This window comes from Protomyctophum bolini (genome assembly GCF_963924005.1).
Source record: "Protomyctophum bolini genome assembly, chromosome: 17".
Classification (NCBI taxonomy): Eukaryota; Metazoa; Chordata; class Actinopteri; order Myctophiformes; family Myctophidae; genus Protomyctophum; species Protomyctophum bolini.
In genome coordinates this window covers 26,825,216-26,839,315 of record NC_137878.1, presented here as the reverse complement: position 1 = coordinate 26,839,315, position 14,100 = coordinate 26,825,216, and the positions used below count along the sequence as shown (strand labels likewise).

At 43.7% G+C, this 14,100-nt stretch overlaps 1 protein-coding gene across 2 annotated transcripts in view; it reads left to right on the top strand.

Moving 5' to 3' along the window:
* The window catches only part of csmd3b (CUB and Sushi multiple domains 3b), a gene marked incomplete at its 3' end in the record, with an annotated part of 479,766 nt that overhangs the window by 420,263 nt on the left and 45,403 nt on the right, over positions 1–14,100 (top strand). For both annotated transcript variants that reach the window (XM_080787482.1, XM_080787483.1), the window contains 7 exons: positions 319–437; positions 1,434–1,503; positions 2,194–2,310; positions 2,463–2,672; positions 6,296–6,484; positions 8,363–8,540; positions 12,193–12,338. In XM_080787482.1, the coding sequence (XP_080643608.1) occupies positions 319–437; positions 1,434–1,503; positions 2,194–2,310; positions 2,463–2,672; positions 6,296–6,484; positions 8,363–8,540; positions 12,193–12,338 (1,029 nt within the window). The remainder of the gene's footprint in view (positions 1–318; positions 438–1,433; positions 1,504–2,193; positions 2,311–2,462; positions 2,673–6,295; positions 6,485–8,362; positions 8,541–12,192; positions 12,339–14,100) is intronic.

Genomic DNA, 14,100 nt, shown 5'->3' with positions numbered 1-14,100 from the left:
TGTCTGGTGCGTGTGTGTGCGTGCGTGCGTGCGTGAGTGAGTGAGTGAGGGAGTGTGTGCATATGCAATGCATATGTGCGAGCGAGGCTGTGCGTGTACGACTGTACGTGCATGCATATGGCTTGGTGTCAGTGTCATGGATAACAATAATAACATGCACTGTAATGTATTTGCTTTTCTGTGTGTGTGTGTGTGTGTGTGTGTGTGTGTGTGTGTGTGTGTGTGTGTGTGTGTGTGTGTGTGTGTGTGTGTGCGTGTGCGTGTGCGTGTGCATGCGTGTGCGCGCGCGTGTGTGTGTGTGTGACACGTTTCTAATAGCTATTGGTTTGGAGTCGTGTCCAGAGCCTCAGACTCCAAACTATGGAGTCCGACAAGGAGACAGATTCATGGTTGGAGACGTTGTACAGTTTGCCTGTGAACAAGGATACTCTCTTCAGGTAAAACAAATAATTCGAGCAAATGTGTGATTCAGGTTTTTTGGTTGATTACATTTTTCACAATTGTATCATAATCTTTAAAGTGACAATACCTTACAAAGAAAAAGTCAGGCCCTTGGTTAGCCATTCACAGGGTATATTGATTAGGTTTCCCTTGCTTTTTATAGCACATCAATAGGCATAAATACAACAAAACTGTTTATATGTCTCGGATGTACAGTGCAGTATGCGATTATTTCATAGAATGGAATGTAAATACAGGTGTGAACTTGTATTTGACATTGGCGTTTGTTCAGGCTCTGCTGCATACAGTATCACTTCACTCCATGTTTCACCTAAAGCAATTAGAAGAAAACCGTTTAAGCGGAGCAGCATATACTATCACAAAGCCCACAGGGACAATAACAAAACCCACAGGGACCAAAACAAAGCCCACAGAGACAAAAACAAAGCTCACAGTGACAAAAAAAAACCCAAACACCACTGGGGAATTCAGGTGCTGGCATCATGTTGGTAGGAGCAGAGATACATTTCCAACGGCGCCAGCGGTGCGTGACAGCAAAACCCGATTCACACTTCAATGCACGTCAGTGTCACGCGCCGAAAATAGCGCCGGCGAGATGCGGTTTTCAGCGGCGAAGCATGCATTAGGCTTAAGAAGGAACGGAACGAGAAGCTAAAATAGACCGCTGAGGTGATCAGCTGCTGGTGACATCTCTTCCCAATTACGTAACACTCTCCTGTCTGAGCCAGCTCGCGGGCTACGCATCATGAATGGCATAGGATAGTTATTCTCAGTCTTATACACACATTCACAGAGCGCTCATTCCTTTCTGCCAGATATACTGTACTTCGTTGAATTAATGTTGTGTCTAAGGTCTGAATAGAGTGTCTCGGGGGTCCCTAGGGCCCAAGTTAAACCATAAACATCTCTGATATTTTTAGCCATTTGTTAAATAATCGAGGGTTCTGGAATTGGTTGCATTCTGTTTACAGGGTAATGCCCACATTACCTGCATGCCTGGACCTGTACGAAGATGGAACTATCCTGTACCACTATGTCTGGGTAGGTACACATACTGTGCACGCACGCACCTGCACACGCACACAAATAGTAACGTGTACATGTGCATGTTTTCCCTGTAGTAGCAAAGTTAGGTAAACCTTTTTGTGAACAGCTTCCAGTTAACTGCTTGTTTTATTTGTCTTTTTACTTTAGGCCACTTTTAAACAAAACAAACAATCACTGCACAGTAAAAAAAAAAGTTGAGGAAGCCTCCTCTCTGGAAATAACCGTTGTCTAGCAAAGCGTTTTATAATATTTACCTCCTGTGTTTGTCTCTGTTGTAATGCACTTGGAAGATCTGCATAATCTGACACTTTTGAGATGATGCCGTGATAGATGGGACCATTAAAGTAACATCCAGAGTGTGCAGAAGCATTAGGATATACTCCAGGCTGCTAATAATCCACAGTGCACAGCACGCAGGTCAAACTGGAGCAATCATCTCCATTATGCATACGTTGATTGTAGAGCATATTTGCCAAATCTTAAAAGTTCACGAATTCAACAAAGGGGGTTAGAGTAAGTCAGGTTTAAATGTAAAGACTTCAGACCTGTTGTGCTAATTAAAATATCCTTTACTAATTGTTGTGTACACTTTGTCTCCCCTACCCCTCCCTTTCTCTCTCTCTCTCTCTCTCTCTCTCTCTCCCACACACACACACACACACACACACACACACACACACACAGCCCAGTGTGGTGGGTCGATGACAGATGTGAGTGGGGTGATCATGAGTCCCGGTTACCCCGGTAACTATCCCAGTGGACTAGACTGCACATGGTCAGTCAACTTACCTATTGGATTTGGTAAGAACCAAATAAAAAAGCCTTGGTAAGGTCTTGTCTGTCTGTCTGCCTGCCTGCCTCCCTCCCTCCCTCACTGCCTGCCTGCCTGTCTGTCTGTCTTATCGTATACATCACCTTATCTCAACTTGCCGTACATGGTTTCGTTGCGAAAGGGATCCACCTGCAGTTCCTGAACTTCTCCACGGAGGCGATCCACGACTACCTGGAGATCCGCAGTGGCACGATGGAGACGGGCTCCGTGATCGACCGCTTCAGCGGGCCGATCCTCCCCAAGGCTCTGTTCAGCACCACCCACCAGACCAGCTTCTTCTTCCACAGCGACTACTCCCAGAACAAGCCTGGCTTTCACATCACATATCAAGGTGACTGACCCACCGCTATCAGCCAATCACAGCCGATGACTATAGTACTGTATGCAGCAGTGGAGACACAAAGAGAGTGTCTCCATAGGGTGGATGTGACAAAAAAATAAAATGTAAAATCCATCGGGTGAATAATCGATAGAATTGAACCTTTTAACCCCATTAACAACTGAGGCCGATTCTACAAATGCCTTCTAAACCAGTAGTAAAATAGTAGATGTACAAGCTCGTAGTGACGTGCTGCGTTCTCGTACATATTTATTTTACAAAATCTAAAATGACAAGGATGCAACATGTCATTTTAACGTGAAAATGTGTTGCAAATCTTTGAATATTATATTCTTTCAGAGCTAACGTTTTTAACACACATCTTTGCTTCTGGGGGGTCCTTCAAACAACATATTTTGAGATGGGGTTCGGCAGCCAATTACATATATTTTTGGGGTCCTTGACATGAAATAATTTGAGCACCACTGACATAGCAGTGGTGGAAAAAGTACAAAAATATTTTACTTAAGTAGAAGTACTGATTCTCTACTTGAAAATTACTTAAGTAAAAGTACAAAGTGCCCATTAAGAAAGTTACTTAAGTAAAAGTATAAAAGTACCTCAAATAAAATGTACTTAAGTACAAAAATTTACCCGGCGTAAAATGTACTTAAGTATAAAAGTAAAAATTACAAAGTACAAGTACAAAGTACAAAATACAAAATTATTTTCAAAATGAATACAAAGAAATTAATTTCCAAAATTGTCATCCTGTCAAAAGTGGCTTTATTCCAAAAAATTAAATAGCATACAAATACTGAAAATACAGAACCCCCAACAGCATACATCGTGTTGGGAAAGTTCTTTTTTTTTAGGAACTATAGTTCAGTTCACAGTTGTTGATTTTTAAAATGAACTAGTTCCGTTCATAGTTCATCATTCCAAATTTTGAACTAAAGTTCATCGTTTGAAAAAAACTATTATAGTTCTTTTTCGTTCTTTTTTTGCTTTAATTTTTATATATTTTTTACATTTTACAAAAATTGCTCTTTTGCAATGTGAAATGCCACCGAATTATTTTTCCTTCTCTATATGGGCTTTTGCATGCTTTTATTGTGAAGGCAAAAGTTTCTGAACGTTCTCAGAGCCTGCATCTCCGCATGCTGGGGTTGGCTGATCTACAAGCTCACAACGTGTCCGGACGCGACGAGTTGTGAGCTTGTATATCAGCTATTTTACTAAAACTCCACTACTGTGGAAGAGAGATGTCTTTTGTTGGCCGTTCGTGGCGATATTATGGACACGTACCTCCTCGAAGCGATAATAACCAACTAAGCTATTGGAAGCTATTTTTCGTGGCACATTATGTGTGTACAACAACAAGTTCCCTCAGTGTTTGTGTTAGGAGTTGGGACAGTGTCTGCTGTCTGTCAGCGTGCATGATCATGCAGTAGCTAGATGCGCGCTCCAGTGACGGCTGAGAAAGATTAGTTAATTTGTGTCGGATAAGGACTTATTGGTTGGTTTACCGCTAAATATTAAGGCATGGGCGTAAGGCATAAGGCAAGGACAAAAATAAAAAATCCTTCTGCTAAGACTGTGTCTCGGTGAATATCCATGTTGAATGCGTGTGACAAAAAACACAGTGTGTGCGTCTTGCCGTCTTCAAAGCAGGCCAGGCAGCAGAACACAACTCCGCCCCCCTATTATCTGAGAGTGGAGCAGCCCTGTTCAATTCTCAACTGCGCATTCCTCCAGTAAGACAAATATAAGATTTTATTATTTAATTTGTAGCGAGTAACGAGGTGTCCGATTTTAAATATAGCGCATTAAAAGTACGATTTTTCCCTTGTAAATGTAACGAAGTAAAAGTAAAAATACAGCAAAAGAAAAGTAGTCAATAAAAGTACAAATTCTCCAAACTTGTACTTAAGTACAGTAACGAAGTAATTGTACTTCGTTATTTTCCACCACTGCATAGAAACATATGTTTTTCAGAAAACTGTCATGATGTAGAAGACATTTTGTAGAATTTCTACAAAATGACAGATTGTTGAATCTGTCATTTTGTAGAATCTGGTCTCAGGGGTTTTAAAGCCACCCCACCAACAACATGTCATTTTAATTACAATTTACAATTTACAATTTAGGCATTTAGCAGACGCTCTTAATCCAGAGCGACTTACATTAAGCAAGAACAAAAGCATGGGAATACATCACATAAAAACATTCATCATGAAACATGCGTAAGCTAAGAAAGTAACAGTGGAATATCTATATAATGAAACTTATACGTATAAACTATACATATATACTACTATGCTATACATATGTACTATGGCGTGCTATGACTATATACAATGCAATTCTAGTGCTGTCTACATAACATGCTATAAGTCTGTTTTAAATGCTATCTAAGTCTACAGAAGTGCTATCTAGGGTAGAGTAAGTGCTATGGGCCATGATGGAGTCTGAAAAGGTGGGTTTTCAGACTACGGCGGAAGATTGGGAGTGATGCTGCAGTTCTGACTGCCATGGGAAGTGCATTCCACAGTTTTGGAGCCAGAAGGGAGAAGAGTTTGGGACGTGTGGAGCGTTGTCCCGGCGTTTTTAGTGAGGGTACTTCCAGCTTCCCTGCGTTAGCTGATCTGAGTGCGCGGGAGGGTTTGTAGGGTTCAATCATACTTGCAAGATATGGGGGAGCCATACCTTTGGTTGCTTTGAATGCCAGCATCAGAGTTTTGTATTCTGTGCGGGCAGCGACCTGGAGCCAGTGGAGGGAGCGGAGCAGGGGGGAGACATGTGAGAATTTTGGCTGGTTGAAGACCAAGCGAGCTGCGGCATTTTGGATCAGCTGGAGAGGCTTACATGCTGGTAGGCCAGTAAGGAGGGAGTTACAATAGTCAAGTTTTGACAAGACTGTTGTCTGGATTAGGAGCTGGGCTGATTCCTGGGTGAGGAACGGTCTAATTCGTCGTATGTTATAGAGTGTGAACCTACAGGATCGAGTGACAGCTGTGATGTGAGCTTTGAACGAGAGCTGACTGTCCAGGACAACACCAAGATTCCTGGCTGTTGGGACAGACGTTACCAGGGCGTTGTCTACGGAAATAGTTAACTCCCGCATAGGGCAGGACTTAGCTGGGAAGAAGAGAAGCTCAGTCTTGTCTGGGTTCAGCTTGAGGTGGTTGGAGGACATCCACTGTGAGATGTCAGCCAGGCATGCCGTGATGCGCTCTTCCACCTGAGTGGCAGAAGGGGGGAAGGATAGAAACAGTTGTGTGTCATCGGCGTAGCAGTGATAGGATATATTGTGGGCAGAGATGATAGTGCCAAGGGATTTAGTGTACAGTGAGAAAAGGAGGGGACCAAGTACAGATCCCTGTGGGACCCCAGTTTGGAGGGTTCGGGGGGATGATAACAGACCTTTCCAGGAAACCTGGTAGGTCCGTTCGGTGAGGTAATCGGTAATTGGTCCATTGCCTCCCCACGCATAGATTTACGCTGAGGAAGGCCCTATTGGGCCGATACGTCCACACTGTTGTTGTTTGTTTTTTGCGGGGAACAAAATAAAACAAGAATCCTTCCAGGATGCAACGTGAGTGCTGGTATTCATGTCTATTCTCCCCATGCAGCCTACCAGCTCCAGAGCTGTCCGGATCCTCGGCCGTTCCGCAACGGCATCGTGATCGGCTCAGACTTCAGCGTGGGGATGACGGTGTCGTTCGAATGTCTGCCGGGATACTCGCCGATCGGGGAGACGTCGCTGACGTGTCTGCACGGCATCAGTCGGACCTGGAACCACCCGCTGCCGCGATGTGAAGGTTCATACTACGTCTTCTTACTCTCCATTTTCAGAATCAACTTTATTCTCACGTCACAGTTTACACAAAGTACAAAAAGTGGGTGAAATTGTTTTTTGTGCATAGTTTCTGATGCATTACGCATCGAGCCTTTACTCTGAGGACTGCTATATATTTGTACATAATCTATAGCTTGATGTTTATGTTGCCCTTTTGCCTTCTTAACACTTCCAAAACAAAACCCTAAAGGATTATTAAGCTATAATTGTTCTATCCCGACTAAACTATATGGCTTGATCACACAAGCTGTGTGTGTGTGTGTGTGTGTGTGTGTGTGTGTGTGTGTGTGTGTGTGTGTGTGTGTGTGTGTGTGTGTGTGTGTGACTGTGTGTGCGTGCGTGTTGCGATCAGGGAGCTTACTAATTGGGGATACCTGGAGAGCAAGCCAGGCAACGGGAAGAAAGAAAGGGGAGAATGCTTCCGCTGACTTGAAAATGAGAGAAATGGTTCCATTGTATCATGTGTAATAACTAATAATATCCCTTTGTACATTCTTGTGGCCCTGCGTCGCTCGTTGCCCTGGGGCCAAAGAATTAAGGAACAGACGATTAAAGGGCATATGTTTCAGCCACTGCCATGATGGCACACAGTCTGTGTGCTATTACTCTGTGTGGCACAGAGTAATTCATTCTCAATTGAAGGTGCTGTGGAGTGGCAGAGATTTTTTTGTTCTTGCTTACTATAAATCGCTCTGGATTAAGAGCGTCTGCTAAATGCCTAAATTGTAAATTGTACACGAGAGGTGACATCGTAGTGTTTTCAGCAGAGAACAGAGAAAAGAAAGACTCAAATAAAGCAGCGATTGAATTACAAATATCCTCCATTATTCTATGTTATTATCTTCACCATTGTTATTAGAAGGTATAATAGTGGTAGTGGTAGTAGTAGCAGTGGTAGTAATTTGCAGCTGCTAATTACAGTACAACACCGAGACATCTATTCTTTTGATCAGCCAGAGGAACTGTCCAACTGGAGAGAGCCTTTATAATGAGACAACCCATTATCTAGGCTGATACTATTTCAGACTAGAATAAGGCTTTCTTACCTTTATTTGTAGTTGTTACGGTACGTCCCCACCAAAGAGGTCCAGGTGTTATTTTGTGCAAAAGCGCATTTTTGGCTATTTCCCCTACCATAAGCCCTCAATGAATTGAATTGAATTAAATTGCATTGAATTGAATGGGGCATTGGGTTGCTAATTCGCTTATTTCCATTGCTCAAAAATCAATTTCTTTGTATATATCCTCTCTTCATAATGTAAGTAGTATCCCAAGTGGCACACTTTACTACTTATTTAGCACAAAAACCCAACCCCCATTGAGGTCTTATGGTAGGGGAAATGGCCAATAATGCACTTTTGCACAAAATAACACCTGGACCTCTTTGGTGGGGACGTACAACAACTACAAATGAAGGTAAGAAAGCCTTCTAGTCTGAAATTCTCCTTTAATATATAGCATTTTATTAAGGCAGATAATCACTTATATTCTCTAATGAAGGCATCTACCTTTCCTGGCTGTCTAAAGGAATAGCCAAACATTATGGCTGTACTAGATTAATGTAACTCATTTAATGATGGTTTATTAAGGTTCATGTTGTTCACGCATCCATCTTACAGCTCTTAACGGCATTAAATAGCCTCCCGGTATATATTGAAATAATTTTATTAGGAATAGTCCCTTGAGATACAGGATCTCGTTTTCGAGGGGGTGCTAAATGTCGCGCCGAAACATCAACTCTCCTGGCCGCCCAACGTAATAACCCAAAACATCAGCAGGAATGTAATATTTAATAGCAGTTTTAATGAAGGGTCATATTGTTCGTCGTTCTGTCTTACAGCTCTGTGCGGCGGTAACATCACGTCGTTAAACGGGACCATCTACTCTCCCGGTCACCCTGAGGAGTACCCCAACTTCCAGGACTGTGTGTGGAGCGTGAGAGTTCCCCCCGGACATGGGATCTACATCAACTTCACTGTGCTGAACACCGAACAACAATACGACTATATTACTGTCTGGTAAGGGGCCATATTAGTAGTAGTAGTAATGCTGATAGTCAGAGTTTGATTTTCCTGGGGGTAATTTGGGGGGGGGGGGTGATTTTTTCCATGCCTCTGCTTTTGATATACGTTTGATGTTCGATAATGGGGCTTAAAGGTGGTTGCACACTGGGCGCGTTTTTCGGAAAACCGATGGAGAAACGCTGCTAGAAATCCGGAAAAACACGCTCGGTGTGTGGGGACCTTAAGTCATTAAGAAAATAAATTACCATACTAACAGCAGTAGCGGAAATAAAAGAGATGTAGTAGTCATGTTCGTTTTCAGTTCACATTATCATTCTCATTCTCTCATATACAGTACTGGCCATCTGGGATAATATATGGGGACAAATCCCAGCGGGGCGGTGGACCATCAAAAAGATCCATAAATATTTTACCGTCCGTCCAGCCCTGCCTGTCTCTTTACCGTTCCTCTCTCAGTGTACCTGTCATTCGCTGTGTGCATGAGATCATTGCGTGTGTGTGTGTGTGTGTGTGTGTGTGTGTGTCCCAAATCTTGGCCAGAGGTGCACATGTCTTCTTATTCTAAGCGACATTGGGCTTGTTTTTCTATTAAGTCACTTGCAAATATCGGCAGTTGCGGCGGGTTCCTAATGTTGTTAAACCAGTTGTAAACCAGATTAATGTAGTATTTTGTCCATAGATACAAAACCACCCTCCCATCTGAAAATAAGTTGTGCCAGGGACCCACATACTAAGATGTGTGTTGTTAAAATGTTTGAAAAATATTCTAAATGTTAACTTTTTTGTCAATATATTTCTTTCAAAAATAGCAGATCTAAAACCTCACAATGTGTTGTGAGACCTGCTATTTTCAAAGCCCAAAAGAAGCCTATAGTTGCTGCTTTTGGGCCATTCATAACCAAGTCAAGCTGGGTTCACGAGTTTGGGGCAGATTTATCTCTGATTCGGTTAAAACGTTTGCTTACTTATTGTAAGTTATACTATAGTCTAATGCTGTGCATTTGTTACCTCCCGCCTGGACTACTGCAATGGAGTCCTGTTTGGGATCGCAAACAGGCTGCAGTATAAAACTCAGCTGCCAGAGTTCTCCCTTGCACCAAGCCTTGGCAGCACATCACCCCCACCCTTAAACAACTACACTGGCTGCCTGTCAAGTTCCGCATCACGTATAAACTCCTCCTTCTCACCTACAAATGTCAAAATGCCCTGGCTCTATACACTACCACTCAGGCCTCCTCCATAAACCATAAACCTCCTGTGACACGGAACCTGCGGTCCACAAACTTGGACCTTCTCTCTGTCCCCAAGGCAGTCAAGCGAACCTTCGGGGACAGAGCGTTCAGTGTGGCAGCTCCCACCCTATGGAACTCTCTCCCAATAGAGATTGGCCATGCTCCAACACTGGACTCTTTTAAGGCTGCCTTGAAAAGACACTTATTCTCTCAGGCTTATGGCATATCGTTGTTGATTGTTGTTGGTACATTTTATAAAGCGGTTCATGAAAGGCGCTATATAAATTCAAGCTATTATTACATTAGACTCAAATGAGCCCTGGGAAACTATCCGAATGTAATCATTTTGGTCCTATTTGAACAGTCTAGAAGGATATCTTTTCATTATTTTTCACCGAGTAAGAATTATGCAAGATTAGTGCTGTTTTATTTTCTATGAAATATGAAGTGGTATTTTATTTATTTACCTTAAAAAATTACACATTTGCACGCACACACGCACACACACACACACACACACACACACACACACACACACACACACACACACACACACACACACAGCATAGTCTAGATAGAAGTCAGAACTAGTGAGTGCTGCTTCAAAAATGCTACTACTACACATACTGGTAATAATAATTGCATTAATGTCATTTGATAACCATATCTTGGTCCCTTTAGTGCGATCAAGCTGGCCTTAAATGTGTTGCTCTATCCATCCACTCTGCCGTTTGTATAATCCTCGTCTGTCACGATGCTTTGCCACGACAGCTTAACAAATAAATACGGCACACCCGGTGCCGTCCCAGCTGCCCACGCCCTGTGCACGACGACACAACGTGCACGACGACACAACGTGCACCTGACCCAACTGTTATGTTAGTTTTGGAGAGAGCGCACAGTTTGCACTTTGCAGAGATCACCAGCAGGGAAGCACAAAACAATACACACACACACGCGCACACACACAACGCACAAGCCTCGCTCCCCGCGGAGAGCACAGCGATAAAGCTGTGTTTGTGACAACAGTCCAGTTCCACCCGGGGCTGACAGCACAGCCTCCTCTGCTAATTGGTCTCAAACTGAGAGCCTTAACAACGGGACATAGCGACATTTGGGGATAATAGCACATAATTGTCGTTATGGCGGGGGCCGTCCTCCTGCTCACACGCCATTACCTCAGACGTCGAAAGCCCCACATGTCTGTATACGTGTTCCCATACGGCACCGAAGGGAGGAAATTAATCGCAGATTGAGTGTTTATAATTTAACAGCGGATGTTGCCTTAGATATGGATGTTGGCCCCGCTGTTAGGAAGAATGGCATCATGTGGGGGGCACCACAAGCCTTAGCCACGTGCGGGCATTAGCGATGTCATCATGCCATACATGCGTGGCCGTCACCAACGGCATAATTGGCCTCCTCCCGGGAAACTTAACAGCAGGAAATGATCATTTCATTAAACTTCACAGGGATACTTTGTAATTAGTGATAATGACCCTGGCTATTGGGTAATACCGAGATCTGACAGCCGGTTAGGGGCCATCATTAAAGGTGAGGAGCGTACTTGGTGAGATTATGCTTGTAATAATTGCCCGGCGAGTGATATATTTTTCAAGAGGCTTATACAGTACAAGCTTTTGTGTGATCGTGGTGTCACAGTGCAGCCGCTGGTATTTCTGACAAAACTAAAGTCAAACAACATTCCTATTATTATTATTATTATTATTATTATTATTATTATTATTATTATTATTATTATTATTATTATTATTAATATTTTACTATTATTGAAAGGGTCAGTGCCGTTTTTATATTGCAAATAGGTCTCTGCAAAAAGTTAAGAAAAGCTTGGAAACGAGAGACCTTGGGCTCTCAGTCGTGATGTCGCCCATAGACTAGTAACTGTGGAGTGGCCTTGTCGTCTCCTGGAATGTTTATGTGAGCTTTATTTCCTTGTAATGCTCAACCATTTTGAACTGGATAATGAGCAGAGGTCCCAATAAATCCACCCGCTCTACGCCGATGAAATCACCCGTCCATTTCCGGACAATGCAGCAGCCTCTTGTTGACAGCGAATCTCGTAGCCCATTGCAAATATCGTTCTCTAGAGAGAACACGTTAATAAATCACGTCGGTTTTCTCCTTGTAATCATTCCACAATGGGAAGATCAGGCTGATCCGGTTATGAAGTGAATCAGTGACCTTGCTCAGACCCCGATCTTCCAAGCCAATGTTTCTCCTTGTGCACATCTTCGCACATGTTTAAAGTGTGTGTGTGTGTGTGTGTGTGTGTGTGTGTGTGTGTGTGTGTGTGTGTGTGTGTGTGTGTGTGTGTGTGTGTGTGTGTGTGTGTGTGTGTGTGTGTGCGTGTGCGTGCGTGCGTGCGTGTCCGTGTGTGGGTGCGTGTGCAGGGATGGTCCAGACCAGTCGTCCCCTCAAATCGGTCATTTCCATGGGAACACGGCGCTGGAGTCTGTCTACTCAACCTCCAACATCATCCTCATCAAATTCCACTCGGACTTCTCCGGAGCCGGCTTCTTCGTGCTCAGTTATCACGGTAAGACAACAAGCTGCTGCAGCTGCTGGGAATGATTGTAGGACGGGGACGAGGTGTAACGTCTGTCCGTCTGATGGAGACAAAATAATAACACTGCAATCTGCCGGAAATCACTCCAGTCCCACACTGACTTCTCTATAGTTGGCTTCTGGTCCGGCCTTGGCAATACTACTACTTCTGTCTGTCTGTCTGTCTGTCTGTCTGTCTGTCTGTCTGTCTGTCTGTCTGTCTGTCTGTCTGTCTGTCTGTCTGTCTGTCTGTCTGTGTCTGTGTCTGTGTCTGTACTCATAGATTGCATAGATTGTCAAGTAAAATGGCCATTATATTTGCCATTGAGAATATGTGCACTGACAGACGGGACAGTTGAAATGTTTAAAGAGACACACACACACACACACACACACAACACGCGTGCCAGTCATTTCAATGTTGTTTTTTTTGACTGAGCAGCGCCATTCCCTTTTCCACAGATGACTCGTTAATTAATTTCTGTTGGCAGGTTTTAACTGTCAGCTGTCACACAACACAACACAACACACACACCCACACACACACACACGCACAGGACCATCTGATGTTTTCAAGATCGTCCACCAAGCATTGCCGTGCATTGTACTGTGGAGAGGAGAGTGACAGGAGTGATGGGGGAGAGAGAGAGAGGATTTTGTGCAACAGCATGACACAAGTGTGATTGAAACCCGCTGATTGAAATCACACAACCGCACACAGAGCCACTATAGGAAACCTTTTTTGTTTCGTTTTGATTTCACAGAAGCCTTCCTTCTGATAGCTGTTGTCTGAGCATTCCATTGTATTTGGCATTACTGTCTTCAACACCACAGTCACAATTGAAGGAAAAAGGTTGTAGCTCATTGCTCCATCACCGTTTTCGACATTTACTTTTATTTTTATGTATTTTTCTGCCCAATGTATTTATTTTGCCAATCCCCTATTCTCCACATGTTCTACTCACTTCGTCACCTCCTTCACAGACAATCATGTGTCGCCTACGATAGGCTACGTGTGATGTCAAGGACGCTTGCTTTCACCTGACATTGAGGTCCACGCCCACTATCGCTCCCATAGATACAGCCAGTTGTGTTTGTATGTACCGTACGTCCTGCCAAGCTGGACGTACGGTACATACTAACACAGCCAGTTGTGTTTGTATGTACCGTACGTCCTGTCTGGGTGGACGCCACACAGAGAAGTTTAATCCCTACCGTCTCCGCAGCGGTGGGCAGGAACCTTACCCCCGTGGCAGCAGAAGCGCATTGCGGCTTTGTTTTGTCTTAGCATAATATAGCTGCAACTAGGATTCAAAAAGTCTTTCGAGAGAGCTGCCAACGAGCAGTTTGGGGTTTTGTAAACATCACAGAAATAACTTGAAAGGCGGCATTGATCCAGCGTGTCGACCTGTTTAATTTGTCCCCACGATTATATCAAGCGCTTGGTCAAGTTTTTGGAAGGGCACATGCTGCATCTGTACACTGTAAGTGGCTCCTGCACAGTGTTTGATTATGTTGTCGTGGAAATTTGCATTGGAGTGAGACTCGGAAAGCCGAATGCGGAGCTCGCCTTAAAAGCGGGTCTTGGAGCTTTGCGAGATCAATGACTGCTTGCGCTGATCCTCTTCAAACGCACGCATGCACGCACGCCGCCCGCACGCATGCACGCACACCCCACAGGGCTTTGATATGCATGAAAGCAGCAGATATTATTGGCAGGTCTCATTTTCATAGTCAATTTAATCCTGACTTAC